We start from the raw sequence: 14067 nt of genomic DNA, 5'->3' as shown, positions 1-14067 counted from the left end.
TTCCTCCCCCTGTAATCCTCACCATTGGTGGAGAGAAAAAGGATGGGAGGAGAAAATATGACATTCATTACAACTGAACATCCAAATAGTCATTTCAATCTTTTGCATATAGTTAAATCGCTGATACTTTTGCCCATTTAATTTGCAAAAAGAGAAAGATTGTCTTAGACTCATTGTAGAAAAGGACATCCTCTGGAGTAAAACAGTTGTCTCAGTGAAAGGTTTTCTGTCACAGAAGAAAGAAGGCCAGAGAGTTAGTTAGTTCTCTGTATCCACCAAAGGATGGGGTGGGGGGAGAGGATTCTACCAAAGGATGGGGGAAAAAAGAGGATCCTGCAAGCTATCAAGCCTGGAGTGGGGATAGGAGATGGGAAGTGGGCCATGGGGGAACCAGCCTAGAATGTTACAGCACCTTAGTTAATCGGCAGCCAATCCATCACGTTAAATATCCAGTAGTCATGTATTACCTTTCAAGTGAAAATGAATAACTCCCATTAAGAGCGAAATGGGTTTGAAGTCGATTCGAGACAGATTAAAGTACTGTTATGAATGTGCGTGTTGGGAGGAGGAGGGGTCTGTATGTAATATGCTTGTCTTTGTAGTTTTTAAATAATAGATGCCGTACAAACTTATGTAGACCAGGTTACCAAGATACTGGGGGGAAAGGTCACAAGATGTGCATTCTGGGAAGAGCATCAACTTCCTGGAATATTTCCTGCATTTAACATTTTTAAAAAATATATTTTGCAGCCTTACAGTTTTAATGAATAAAATTGATTTTCTAAAATTGTTTATTAAAGTACATGTACATAAAGACAACATCTTGGTGTCCATGTCAAAACAAATCTCAGAGCTAAGCATAAAGTAGAAATGTTTGCTAGATGGTTGAGCAGAATGAGAAAGCATAGTTTTGCTGAAGAACAAAAATTAGCTTTTTCTCATTGTATGACCCAAGTGCCAAATCACATTAAATTACAATGAAGTCTGTGGACTCCAGAAAGAAATCCCCCTCCCTCCCCCTCCTCCTTTTCCTCTTTTTCCTCTTTTTTTCTCTTCTCCTTTTTCTTCCTCTTCCTCTTCTCTCTCTCTCTCTCCCTCCCTCTCCCTCCCCCTCCCTCCTCTTCCCTCTCTCTTGACGGAAGGGATTATATTTAAGGCATTTCTTTTTTTATCATTTTCATATAGCCATTGCCATTGATTGTAGCAAAAGTCTAAAACTCTTAGCTATCAAGCAAGAATTATGGTCTGAGTATCAAAAAAGTCAACTTTTAGGAACTCTCCATGGCTGTTATTAAATCTACCCACTCAAGTTAACATCTTGGAATTTGAGCAGAGAAGTCATGTGCTATGAGTAGATGGTTAATTTTACTTAATTTCATGACAAGAAACTTCCAAATCATTCCCAGAGCAAGATTTCTCTAGTGTTTTCCATTTTGTTGTTTTTTATAATCACCTAGATTTCAGATGGTTCTCCCTCACATTAAGAATAATTTAATAGGAGTGGCTAGGTGGCACAGTGGATAGACCACTGGCCCTGGAGTCAGGAGTACCTGAGTTCAAGTCCAACCTCAGACACTTAATAATTACCTAGCTGTGTGGCCATGGGCAAGCCACTTAACCCTATTGCCTTGCAAAAACCTTAAAAAAAAAAAAAGAATAATTGAGTATAAATAAATGGGTGGATTTGGTCCTCAGGGTAGAAATACTTTTCCTCAAAGCTAACATTCAAGAGAGTTCTTCCTTAGAGCATCTACTCGAATTTAAAACGGAATTTTTCTGTTATCTCATAACAAAACTTTCTAGTGTAAATACACTAATGTTAGTACCTTTCCTCTGAGCCCACCCCCTCCCCCATTCATCTTGGTCATTCTTTGTATACATTTGTTTGCATGCTTTCTCCCTTATTAGACCTCCTTGAGGGCAGGGACTGCCTTTGCCTCTTTTTGTATCTTCAGTGCTTAGTATAATGCCTAGATCATAGGAAGTACTTAATAAATGACTTTCTCTGGTGTGCCCTTCTTTTAATGGAGAGCAGAGATTTGGGGACAAAAAATTGGAATGGGTGAGTGAACCTAATGAATCTTAATACTAATGGTAATCACAGAGCACCACCTGCCTTCACAACATATTTATTAATGACAATAATAATACTGATCATAGTAATAACAGCATTTATTAAGGTTTCATGAAGTGCTTTGCAAACCTTATCCCATTTGAACTTGTACATATAAATCAGAGCTTAGATCTTGATCTAGAGTGTCCAAGACAAGTTGTGTCTTTTTAGCTTGGAGTCATCAAATTCTCTTCCAGGACTTTTATCCTAGCTCCTTACTTTTTTCTTTCCTAGTCTTTCAATGTTTCAAACCCAAACTGAGAGCAAGAAGAGACTCGGTTCCTTTCCAACATGCTTGCCAGCCTGGATGTTCATCCTCCTGGAGTCTTGGTTTTTCAAGAACTCCTGCACTATAAATGGATATTGGTTTTCACCCAACAGCAACCCCATTGCAGCTTGCCGGGCACGGAAACTGTAATATAGCTTCCATTTTCTCTTGCAGCATCCTCCAGCCAAGCAGACAAGGAGCTCCCGGATTGTCCCGCAGCCTCCAAGCGTACATCCTTCCCCGGTAGCTCAGAGCCCCCCCTTTCTTCCAAGCGACCAAAAACATCCGAGGAGGTCAGATCAGAGCAGGTGAGGCCCAGCTTGGGTGACCAGGTTGTTCGGGGGAGGGGGGAGGCAAGGGCCCAAGTAGCTGATCCCCACAGCGGGGTGTGAGGAGGAGGAGGAGGAGGGCATGGTGCTGGTTGGAGTCGATCTCCCTCCGTTCTCTTACAGATGTTCCAGTGCCCTTACTGTAAGTACAGTAATGCTGATGTGAACCGGCTTCGGGTGCACGCCATGACTCAGCATTCGGTGCAGCCCATGTTGCGCTGCCCACTCTGCCAGGACATGCTGAATAACAAGATCCACCTGCAGCTGCACCTCACCCACCTCCACAGTGTGGCCCCCGACTGTGTTGAGAAGCTCATCATGACGGTAGGTCCAGGCACCCACCACACATTTCCCCCAGAGCTGACTTGGGGAAAACAAGGAGAGAAAATCCACTAAATTCTGTAACAAAACAGAACAAAAGGCATTCAAATCCTGGTCCTCTCTTCCACTTTACCTGGGTCAGAAGGGGTTTAACCACAGCATATCCTTGCTGCTCTATTATGAATTTGTATTTATTTCTTAAACTTCCCTAAATCCTTACCTCCTCTTAGGACAGGACATCTGGCCAACCGTTTTAGGATGCAATATATATATATACAGGGGCTTGATTCTCAGATGCATGGTACAATCCAGACTTACCATTTTTCATCAATGCAGGGAATAGCTAACTATATGTGAGAGGCCAATTTGCCATAGTGCACCACTGGAATGTGGATTGCTCAGATTCTTGGAGAGTATTGCTAAAAGTTATCACTGCAATTATGATCTGAAATGCCAGAGAATTCTAAAATCTGGGTACAGAAGGACAGAGACAATTGAGGCCAATCAGTACCTGAACAAGAATCCTATCTACATCATATCCAACACATTGAACATAAGGGGCTTTTGCCTTCAGAGAAGGAGGAACCTATCATCTCCCAAGGCTACTCATTCTATTTTTAGATGACTGGAATTGTGGGGAAATTTTTCCTTCAAAGCTCTCTATTTGCCTTTTTTTCAACTTCTACTCATTGTTTCTAATTTGGTCTTTTTTAGACCGAGTATAAATCTATTAATCCATCTTCTTACCTAATGACTCTTCAGACACTTGAACATGGCCATTATTTCCTATTTTAATGGTTCAAGTCATTGATTAAGATGAAAACAATTCAAATACAATGCAGTAATATTTGATGATAATGGGCAGGTCATCTCCCCAAGTAGTGGGTGCCACTATCATAAACCCCTCTTGAGACATCTGATGTAAAAAAAAAAATTGCTATAAACAATGCAATACTAAAAAGTTGTCAGCAACTTCTTTTAAGATATGGCTTTGGTGATTTAGGTCTAAAAGTCCGTATTATGATGTGAAAGTTGCACAACTATAATTTACAAATATGGTCCCCTAATCTGTTATTTTTATTGATAAAAATGATTTCATTTGTTAATCAGTTATGAGAACTGGTTGTTAAAGTTACCTTGGTAGATGATCAATGAGAAGCTCTCACCATCCTCTTAAAAATATGGGGATAAAAATTTTATACCAGTTTTTCATTAATATTTTTAAATGACAATTTTCATGTAAGCTTGGGGAGTTGTATTCAGAGGAAGAAGTAATAGGTTGCAAATGTGAGAATGGGAGGACTCAGACTCTTCAGCAACCTTCTCACTTAGCAGCTTCTTTAACATGAAGCATCTGAAGATTGGTGACTCCTGATAGCCAGCAGAGGAACAGTGCCAGAAACAATGTTCTTAGTACTTGCTAAGAGTTGTGCTTATAGTGTGATTATATTATTGGTCTAATTTCACTTAAGCCTTGGGATTTGGGGCCTAACGTGTTTTGCATGACTGATTTAGAATAGAAAAATAAACTACCTCTTTTTTGCTAATAGAAAAGTAAGTGTAAAGCATGTGAAATCAATAAATTAACTGATAACTAACGGGTATCTTATAATTTAAGACTTGTAAATCACTTGAATGATATTGCCTAATTTATAATTGTACTAAAAAACATTTTTCATGTTAAAGGCAAATTTTTCATGTAACCTTGTTCCCATCCTGTCTTCTCCAGCAGATTGTCCTCTCTGTGATACTTATTCTCTCACTAATCCTTAATGTCTCCCTGTCTACTGACTGCTTTGCTACTGCCTATAAACATACCCATGTCTCTCTCATCCTTAAAACATCCTCCTCAGTCCTGCTTAGCTGTCTTGTTAGAGCTCTCCTTCCTTTCATGGCTCAACTCTTTGAGAGTGCCATCTACAATTAAGTGCATCTGTCCTGTCACCTCTCACTTAATTCTTAACTCTTTGCCATCTGTCTTACAGCTTCCTCATCCCACTGAAACTGTTTTCTTGAAAGTTACCATTGATCTCTTTGATGCCAGATCCAGTGGCCTTTTCTCTGTCTTCTTCCTTCTTGACCCTGTCTGTGGCCTTTGATACAAGGCTCACACTCTTCTCTTAGATGCTCTCTCCTTGAGGTTTTCATGATACTTTTTTGCCCTGGCTCTCATCCTGCCTACATGACTCTTTTTTGATGGTTTATCATCTTGGTTGTGTCTTAACCCTGAGTGTCCCCCAAAGATGTCAACTGAGCCCTTTTCTCACTTGATTTTATCATTCCCCATGGGTTCAGTTATCATTTCTATGCTGATGATTCTAGGAGCCATATAACTATCTCTAATCTTTTTCCTAAGCTTCCAGGCTAAACATGTCACTGTCTTTTAAACATCTCGAGCTTTCAAATTTGGCATGTCCAAAACAGAATTCATTATTAACTCTGCCCTCTTCTGAACACTCCCGTTACCACCAAGGTCACACAGCTAGTGTTTCTGAAGATGGATTTGAACCCAGGACCTCCTCGCTCCATTAACTATGGCACCCCATACCTTCTCTCTAAGACTATCTCCCACTTACAATGTATATTTATATGCACATAATGATTTGCATGTTATCTTTCCTCTTGAAGTGAGAGATCCTTGAGGCAGGGCCCATATTTTCACCTACCTTTGAGTCCCTAACATGGTTCACATTGCTGAGCATATAATAGATACTCGAGAACCAGCTAGAGTAAGGTGATTATTAAGAACTTTACTGAGAATCTTCTCAGTTAGATGATGATGATAACTCTCTGTTCCCTGTTACTGGGATGTTGCCCTGGAAGGTATCGCTAAAGGTGCTACATCGGTCATTTGTGGTACTATTCTGATAGTGGGTCACATCCTTCTTTTCTGTTCATAATCATAACTTGGCATAGGGAATGTAATTAGAAAGAGGATTTGTTTGGGTGATGATGGTTGGACAATATTGTGTCAAAATAAAACATGAAATTTTTTAAAGTACCTTTAAGTATTTACTAATATATCATAAATTTAATAAAAAAATATTTGCTATGGGGAAGTTGGATATAGTTTTTAAAAGGTATTATATACTCAACAGCAAGAATAGAAATCTTTTTTTTGCTCTACATGTGCGCACACACACACACACACACACACACACAGCTAAGATGCCTGAGATAGCTCAAAACATAGAGTCTTTTGGATCATAGAACTGGAAGGAGATATGAGAGGTTTTCAGGTACAAAACCTTCATCTTATAGCTAAGGAAATGGAATCTAAAAGAAGTTGTGACTTGGCTAAGGTGTCTCATAAGTAATAAGAAGCAAAGCTGGTCTTTCAACTTAGGACATCACAAGTATTTTAATAAATGCTTGCTGACTTGCCTCATTCAGGTCCTGTGACTTCAAAAACCAGTGTTTTTTCACCTGAATTGATCGCATAGCATTTTTTTTAAAAGTCTCTTTTGGTAGTTATTTTGACAACATGAGGTGGGATCATGTCCACAGGGGTAAGTTTTTGGAATGGTCTTATTAAACGTTTAACCATGAAAATAAAAGTATTGACTGATTAATGTCTCTGTGAAGAAGGCAGTGACTAGTGTCTGTTTATTTTAAGCCAACTGGAGCAGGAAACCATAAGTATATTAGATGATGAGAAGTGTCATTCAGGCAGTGATTCAGTTCTCTACTGTATAACATTAAGAAAAGTCTGTTCAGCCTTCTATCTAAAAGAAGTTATGCTTACTTCAGATAGTAGGGGTTGTAGAGTTTCTTCCTTTGCAGAAGGAGCTGGCTTTCTTAAGAGATCCATGTTTTCATGTAGAAAAAGTCAAGCACCCCAAGTCTGGACTCCTGTATCTTTTTCCTTTTCTCTTTTGTTGTTGAGTGGTTTTTCAGACTCCTTGTGACCCCATTTGGGGCTTTCTTGACAAAGATATGGGAGTGGTTTACCATCTCTTCCTCCAGCTCATTTTGCAGAAGAAGAAACTGAGGCAAGCAGGGTTGAGTGACTTGCCTAGTGACAGCTAGGAAGTATCTAAGGCTAGAACTGAACTCAGATCTCAGTGCTCTCTCTCTCCTCTGCCCCACCTTGCTGCCTTTTTTTCCTAAGAGAAGTTATTTTCTAATAGAGATTGGGAAGTAAAATTTGCCAAGGGGAGGATTAGCACTTTCTTCTGTACCTCTTTGGCATTTGGAAATGTTAACATTACCAATCCCTATCTCATAAGAACCACCAGATTTGGCTTAGCAAACCCCTAAGTCACCTGATAAAAAGTACTGGGGAATTTTTATGATTCCTTTGACTGTATTTAAATTACAGATTTGGGATGCTCTTCCTAGGGAAATGGAGTGTCCAATTCAAGATGGAATAAGATGAATTCCGTGGGCTCCAAGTCCCAAGATTTCTATTGTGTACATCAGTGTACTATTAAACAATACTGCTTTGGTGTTACTGAAAAGATATCAGTGGAAGAGAAGGGATTGCCTTCTTGTCATTTTTTTTTTGTCATTAAGAGAGGGTTTGTAACCCAATTAGGTATTTCCTTTAGCTGCAGAATTAAAAAAAAATACCAAAAAAAAAAAAACCCCACAAAAAAACTCAAAAGAAATACAGCCCCTAGCAAACCTGGTATTGTCCAGGGCGTATAATTCTGTTAATTCTCATAAATATTTTTGCCCTCCTCATCCAAGACCTCAGAATCAAGCTTGAAATAGATTTCATTCTCACTAAAAGTTAATTCCACCCCGATAAATGGAAGTAGATTACTTTCTACACAATGTCTTTCCGTTCTGTTGTAAATGGAGAGTGTTTTGAGGAGGCTTCAGTTAATAATACCTTATCAGACAGCTTTCAGGAACCTGCAGTGTCTAATATGTCTGTTGCCACGGTAACAGCTGCTTGCTTATGCTCTGCATCTCATATCTGTGTCTTTCATGGACCCCCCCCCTTTTTTTATTTCATCAAGGAGGTTGAAAGAATATTTTCTAATGGGCATAATCAGGATTGACCCTATCCTTGGAGAGTCATGCCCTTCCTACTTTCCGTGTGACCCACCAGCACCAGAACCCAGAGCAGTGTCATTGTGGATCATCTATGTAAAGGGGAAGTTTACAGAACTGGGGAAGATGAGAGGGGATGCCTGGAGATATAGTTAGAGAGCCAGATCTGAATTTTTAGTTTCTCAGACTCATTCTTGTCTGTTTCCCTACTGTGTACGGTGGGTGTCGATGAATCCTTGGGCCAGTATTTTTCTTAGTGGGTATTTTTGTTTATTTGTTTGCAAGGGAGGGGGGCCACAGTTAGTTGGGACATTGTTACCAACCAATTAATTAATTTGGAAATGACTATTTGGGTACTTCAGCTGCTCAAAACTAGTCTAATCCTCTTTCCAATAACAACTACTTCACAGTAATTCTGTAACCACACGGCTTCTACCAAGGGCTCCTGAGATGCTGATGAGATGCGGATTATTCTATGTCTACCCAACCTGATGGATCGTGTCAAAAGGGAAGAAGAGATTAGTCCTTGAGCAGTGCTCTCCCACCCCCCACTAACAACTTGATCTTCACCTCTATTTTTTTCTTTTTCTCTTGTTATTTATTCAGGTTTTTTTTTCACCCTGCAGTTTTGTCCCATGTGGCTGCTCCAGCTTTCTCTACCTCATCTGCCCTATTGACCATTGTTTTCTCACATTCCCCCTTGAGGCACCCTATCAAGAAATTGTCTTCCCCCCCTTTATTCCATGGCTATTATTTTATTTTTCTTAAGTAAGCAATAACTCAAAACAGATGGTTTTCAGGTCTTCCTTTTCTGTCCGGACCACAAGGAAACTGTCTCCCCTCTTCAGAGTGGCTGTCGTGCCCACCCCTCTTGCTTCCTAGCCTGCCTGCTATTTCACTCTTTCTCCATCTCAGATGAAGGTAATGAAAATAATCGGGCTTCATTAATTCTGAGCCCTGTGAGATGATAGCCATTTGGAAACATGTTTGCCAATTAGATGGGCTAAATTAGAAGTGACCTTGGTATGCTGCCATCACTTGTTTCTCTGACTCTAATGAAGCTTTTCCCTCGAATCCTCCTTGTCGCTCTTCTGCATTTGTGTTTCTGTCGCTTCCCCCTCTTCCCTCTGTCCCTCTTAGTCTGGTTCTAGAGCCATGTGTTAGACTTATACTCTCACCACTTTTTTGAATGTTCATGTAATCCTTTGGAATATGTCTTAGGTGTTATGCTTCGATAATGAGATTAGGTGGGATATTGGGAGGGGAAAAAAGAGAGAAATGGAGAAGCCAGGATCTTAAGATTCCCTGGCATTGTCCCTGGTCTGGCAAAGGTAGAAAACTAGGCCAAGAAAGGGATATCTGTCTTCTGCCTACTTTACTACAAAGCAATAAGTCGTTGTGGGTACTAAATTTTTATGAAGACCAAAGTGAAGCTTGTCAAGAGGAACCATGACCAGGATAGTGAGAAACGATACTATTCCTAGTATGTTCTAGAGGAGAGAAAACTTCAGGGGAAACCTGGTAACTGTTACTGAGTGTGCTATGGAAGCTGAAAAAGGAATAATGTCTTAGGATACATTAATGAAAGTAAAGTGAGCAGAACAAGAGGGATGAGAGGAGGTGGCAATGGAGGGAGTATGGAACTTGGAACCACAAACTCAGAATTTGAGTCTCCCTGCAATACTCCTTATCTGAATTACTTTATTTGCTTAGCCTCAGTTTCCTCATCTCTAAAATTGTTTTATGTCCAGGTTCACATTGTAGGAACAATATTATTGAGCTGGAACATGTCCAGAAGGAGAGTGATTAGACCAGTAAGGCAACTAGAGAGTATATCATATGAGAACTAGCAGAAGGGTCCAGGTCTGTTTTACCTAGAGCAGAGTTATTCAAACATGTGGTCCACAGCTGTCCAAACCAGATTAAAATATAATTGAGAAATAGTTAACAAAATAAACAAAAAACACAATAGAATATAATGGTTATATGTGTTTTTTTTAAGTCACTGTGTGACCCATAGGGGTACAGTTTAATATCCTCTGTTTCTATTTTGAGTTTATTATCATTGGTCAAGAGAATAGAAGATATAGCAGGGAGGAGTGATTGCTGTCTTCAAGTATGTGAGCACTACCACTTGGAAGAAAAAAATAGATTTCTTATGTTTTGATCCAGGGGACAGAAGTAGAAGCATTGAGTAGACGTCTCAAAAAGGTAGAATTCAGCTTGATAAAGAGCTAAAAAAAAATTCCCAGTACCTAGAAATGTCCAGAAGGAGCAGGCTTAGTGCAGGAGGTGACTTCATCACTGAAGGTCCTCCAGCAGAGACTATCTGTCCATTCATCAACGATGTGGTGGGGACTGGAGGCAGGGGGAGACTCCTGCTTAGATGCAAGATGAACTAAGTGACCTCTGCACAATCCCTTCAATCGTTCTCAGACTCTGGTTAATGAGGATCTAGGTCAAACTCAGCTTGTTTGTGGGGCACATTGAAAAAAATTCCAAAGTAATCAGTTGCAAAAGAAAAAAAATTGCTTTGGATTTCCTTTTAATTATTTAGCTTTAGAGGCATCAGTCTTGTTACCTCTGACCTTGAAGTAACTGGGCTTTATAGTTAAATTGTATTGACATTTAGGTATGTCATATAAGTGAGGAGAAGAAGATTATGGAAACCCATAGATTAACCAAGAATATAATAGATTTTATTTTACTTTATTTTACTTTTCCTTCTTTCTTCTCCCTTCCTTTCTTTCCTTCCTTCCCTGCCATTCTACTCTCCCCTTCTGTCTCCCCAATATTGTATACTGTTTTTTAATTGCAAAATGATGGACTTGCAAAATGGTGTTTTCAATTAAATGGGAACACTCGAAACTATTTGAGAGTTTTCTTTTTTTGGACTACCATTACTTTGGAGGGGGGAAAAATTACCTGGCTTAGACTTGATGGCCATAATACCTGAAGAGCCAGTATCTTCTTTAGCAGCAGCTATAAAAATTTGCTCCCAAGAGAGGAAAGTCTAAGGTGTGGTCCAAACTGATATCTGTGTTTAGATATATTTATGTAAACTTGAGAACAACTATCAGACATGAAGCTGCATGGATGATAAAATCCATAAAGATAGAATCAGTCGGAATACAGAATGAATGGTCTGTAGTGGTAACCCCTTGAGAATGATCAGGGTACTGGAGTTGGTTGTTCCATAGCTTCAGGTAGCTCCAAACTCCCATCACCTTACATCAGGTGGTTCCTCCAAGAGTCATATTTGGGGCCGGGCTTATCTCTGACCATAGGGCCTATGAGGACTGAAGCTTAGTGGTGGGCAGCATGCAAAGGTTCCCCTTCTGCATTCTTACTCCTTTGAGTTGATAGACAGTTCCAAAAATCCTTACTGGACTGAGAGACCCTGGTTTATTCCCAGTTATCAATTCAAGTCAACAAATATTAAGCATCTGCTGTATACCAGTGCTACATTATGCAGATACAAGGGCAAATAATAGTCTTAAAAGGTGAGAAAACATATTGTTCCCATCTTATTAAAACCACCCTAGAAAGATGCCAGGGCCTAGAACAGAAGAAAGTGATCCTTTGGTGTGCCTCTGTAAATGATTACTCTGCCAAACCAAAGCTGAATCGTGGGTAGCTCACTATTTAATACTGTCTGGTTAAATATTGTCTGTATTGGGTAGATGGCCAAGAATTACCTAGTTTAAATAACAAATCATTTCTCCTGTAGTTTCAGGCCATAAAAACAAGGTTGTGAGCATTCTATCTCAGAGCTCATTTTAGTTAGACATCTTTTCTCTTTAAGCCAATGGTCATTCACTTGGGTCCACAGAGCTATCTGTCTATCTCTGGGTAGTGTTTTTAGAAAATCCTTGGATTTGGATGGGGAAAAAAATTGCATCTTTATTTTCACCAACTTCTAACTGAAATTTAGCATTTCCATTGAGTAGAAATGTTGGCAATCTGTGTAGTTTTAAGAAGGGGTGGGTAGAGGGAGGGGGGTCCTAAAAGTTTCACCTGGCTGCCATGAAAAAGGTGAAGAACCCTCTTCCCTGACATCTCATCCTACCCCCAGGCCTTCAGTTCCACTTCTGGACATATGACTTGTCTATATTCATGCCTAATTCTCTTTTTTCATCTTTATCCTCCTGTATTCACATAGTGTCTGATAGCTAGTGGATCCTTGATAAATATTTGCTTATTTCCTTCCTTTCAGACTCACATTTGCATCCACTAGATCTTTCTAGTGGATTGTCAAGATTTCCAAACTCTGTATTCAAACCCTACTCTTCTCCCTAATTTTCCTTTTCTTTGGTGACACCATTAACCTCCCACTCACCTGAGTGGAAACCTTGAAGCTTTTTTAACTCTTCTCCTTTTGTGCAATCCTCATACCAGATTAGCTGCCACATCTTCATCTTGTCTGAGTCCCCAACTTTATTTTTCACACCCAAGTCAGAAGAAGGTTCAATAGATGCCTCCCCCACCCCTACCTGTGACCCAGCCAACACAGAGCAAGACAGAGGAAGGAGGCATGCCTAGCTGTCCAAGAGGAACTGAAGCTTCGGGGTGATAGCTTGAGTCAGATGAATACTAACCCTGGGCATTTTCTGGGATGGCACCAGTTCACTGGCCTAGTCTTGTCCTCCCCACCTCAGTTTTCTGTTTCTGCCTAAAACCCTTGGATTCTGACCCTTGTTAAGTTACTTAGTGGTCTTATAGGTTTAAGTTTTCTTGGAGTCTGTTTTTGTGGAGCCACCTCTATTCTCACACTGTCACCAACCTAGACACGTGCTTTCTTACCTCTCGCATGTATCGTTGTGCTTTCTGCTCTCTGCCTCCAGGTGCTCTTCTCCAGTCACTCCCACACAGGTGTCAAAATAATCCACCTGAATGCATAGATATGCTTTGCTATTCTCCTCCTCACAAGCCTGCTAAGATTTCCTTTTGCATATGATAGAAAAATAAAGACATTAAACCTAGTCTTTAAGGTCGTTCACAGTTCGGTTCTTCATCTGCCCTTGCAACCCTCATTCACTCCTCCCTCTTATTCCAGCTATATAAATAAAGGAAAATTTTCTGGATTTAGAGTCAGGGAACTCTGCCACCTCCTATCTTTGTGACCTCAGTCAAGTCATTTAACTTTCTGGGCCTCAGTTTCCTCATCTGCAAAATGAAGAGTTGTAATAGTTAGCCTTCAAACCTCAACTCTAGATAATGATGCTATTTCTGAGTCAATATGTGGTCCACAGAGATCCTGACCCCTTTTCTGTTTGAATCTGGCACCAGTGATGTAGAGGTTGACCCAACAGAACTTGACTACTGTTAGAGAGAAGGGATAGTGGCATTCTGCAGTGAAATGATGAATAGAAGGAGAGACAGGTTTGGGAATGGGGAGGAAGGATGTAATAAGTCCTGTGATGGATTTGTCCACTTTGAAGTTCCTGTTTACTAGCCAGGTAGTTAGATGATGCAGAACTGAAGTTTAGAAGATATCAGGGATAGATAATATAGATTTGAGAACCATCTATGTAGAGAGGATGATTATACTGAGGTAGCTGATGAGATCACCCAAGGTAGAAAAAAAAAGCAGACCTGGGGGACAGCTATGGAAAGGAGTGTCTTCCCATGAGGGACACAGTGGGAAGGAATTAGATGATGATCCAACTGAGGAGCCTGAGAAAGATCAGTCACAGAGATTAAAAGAGAATAAAGAGGCATGGAAGCTAAGGGTGGACAAAGTATCCAAAGGACAGTGGTTAGTGTTATAACTACAGAGAGGTTACATAGGATAGGATAGAGAAAAGGCCATTGAATTTAGCAGTTAGGAGATCATTGGTGTCCATGGAGAAAGCCTAATAAATGCTAGTTAGTTGACTGACAGTGGATAACCTTCATTCTCAATAAAACAGAGAAAGTCTTCTCCTAGGAATAGAATGATATAGGGGGCTTGACAAATTAGAGAGTTTAGAGTAATTATGGAGATGTGTTGGACCATCAAGGAAGAATAAAAGGATTTCCATATAGCAGTGAGA

General features: G+C 40.0%; 1 protein-coding gene across 3 annotated transcripts in view; it reads left to right on the top strand.

The window, feature by feature from the left end:
- ZFHX3 (zinc finger homeobox 3) overlaps positions 1-14067 on the top strand; it is a 304460-nt gene that overhangs the window by 262534 nt on the left and 27859 nt on the right. For all 3 annotated transcript variants that reach the window (XM_074200227.1, XM_074200222.1, XM_074200233.1), the window contains 2 exons: positions 2556-2689; positions 2834-3034. In XM_074200227.1, the coding sequence (XP_074056328.1) occupies positions 2556-2689; positions 2834-3034 (335 nt within the window). The remainder of the gene's footprint in view (positions 1-2555; positions 2690-2833; positions 3035-14067) is intronic.

This window comes from Macrotis lagotis, chromosome 1 (assembly GCF_037893015.1).
Source record: "Macrotis lagotis isolate mMagLag1 chromosome 1, bilby.v1.9.chrom.fasta, whole genome shotgun sequence".
Taxonomy (NCBI): domain Eukaryota; kingdom Metazoa; phylum Chordata; class Mammalia; order Peramelemorphia; family Peramelidae; genus Macrotis; species Macrotis lagotis.
Note: the sequence above shows the minus strand (reverse complement) of the source record. Positions and strands in the feature narration are given on the sequence as shown.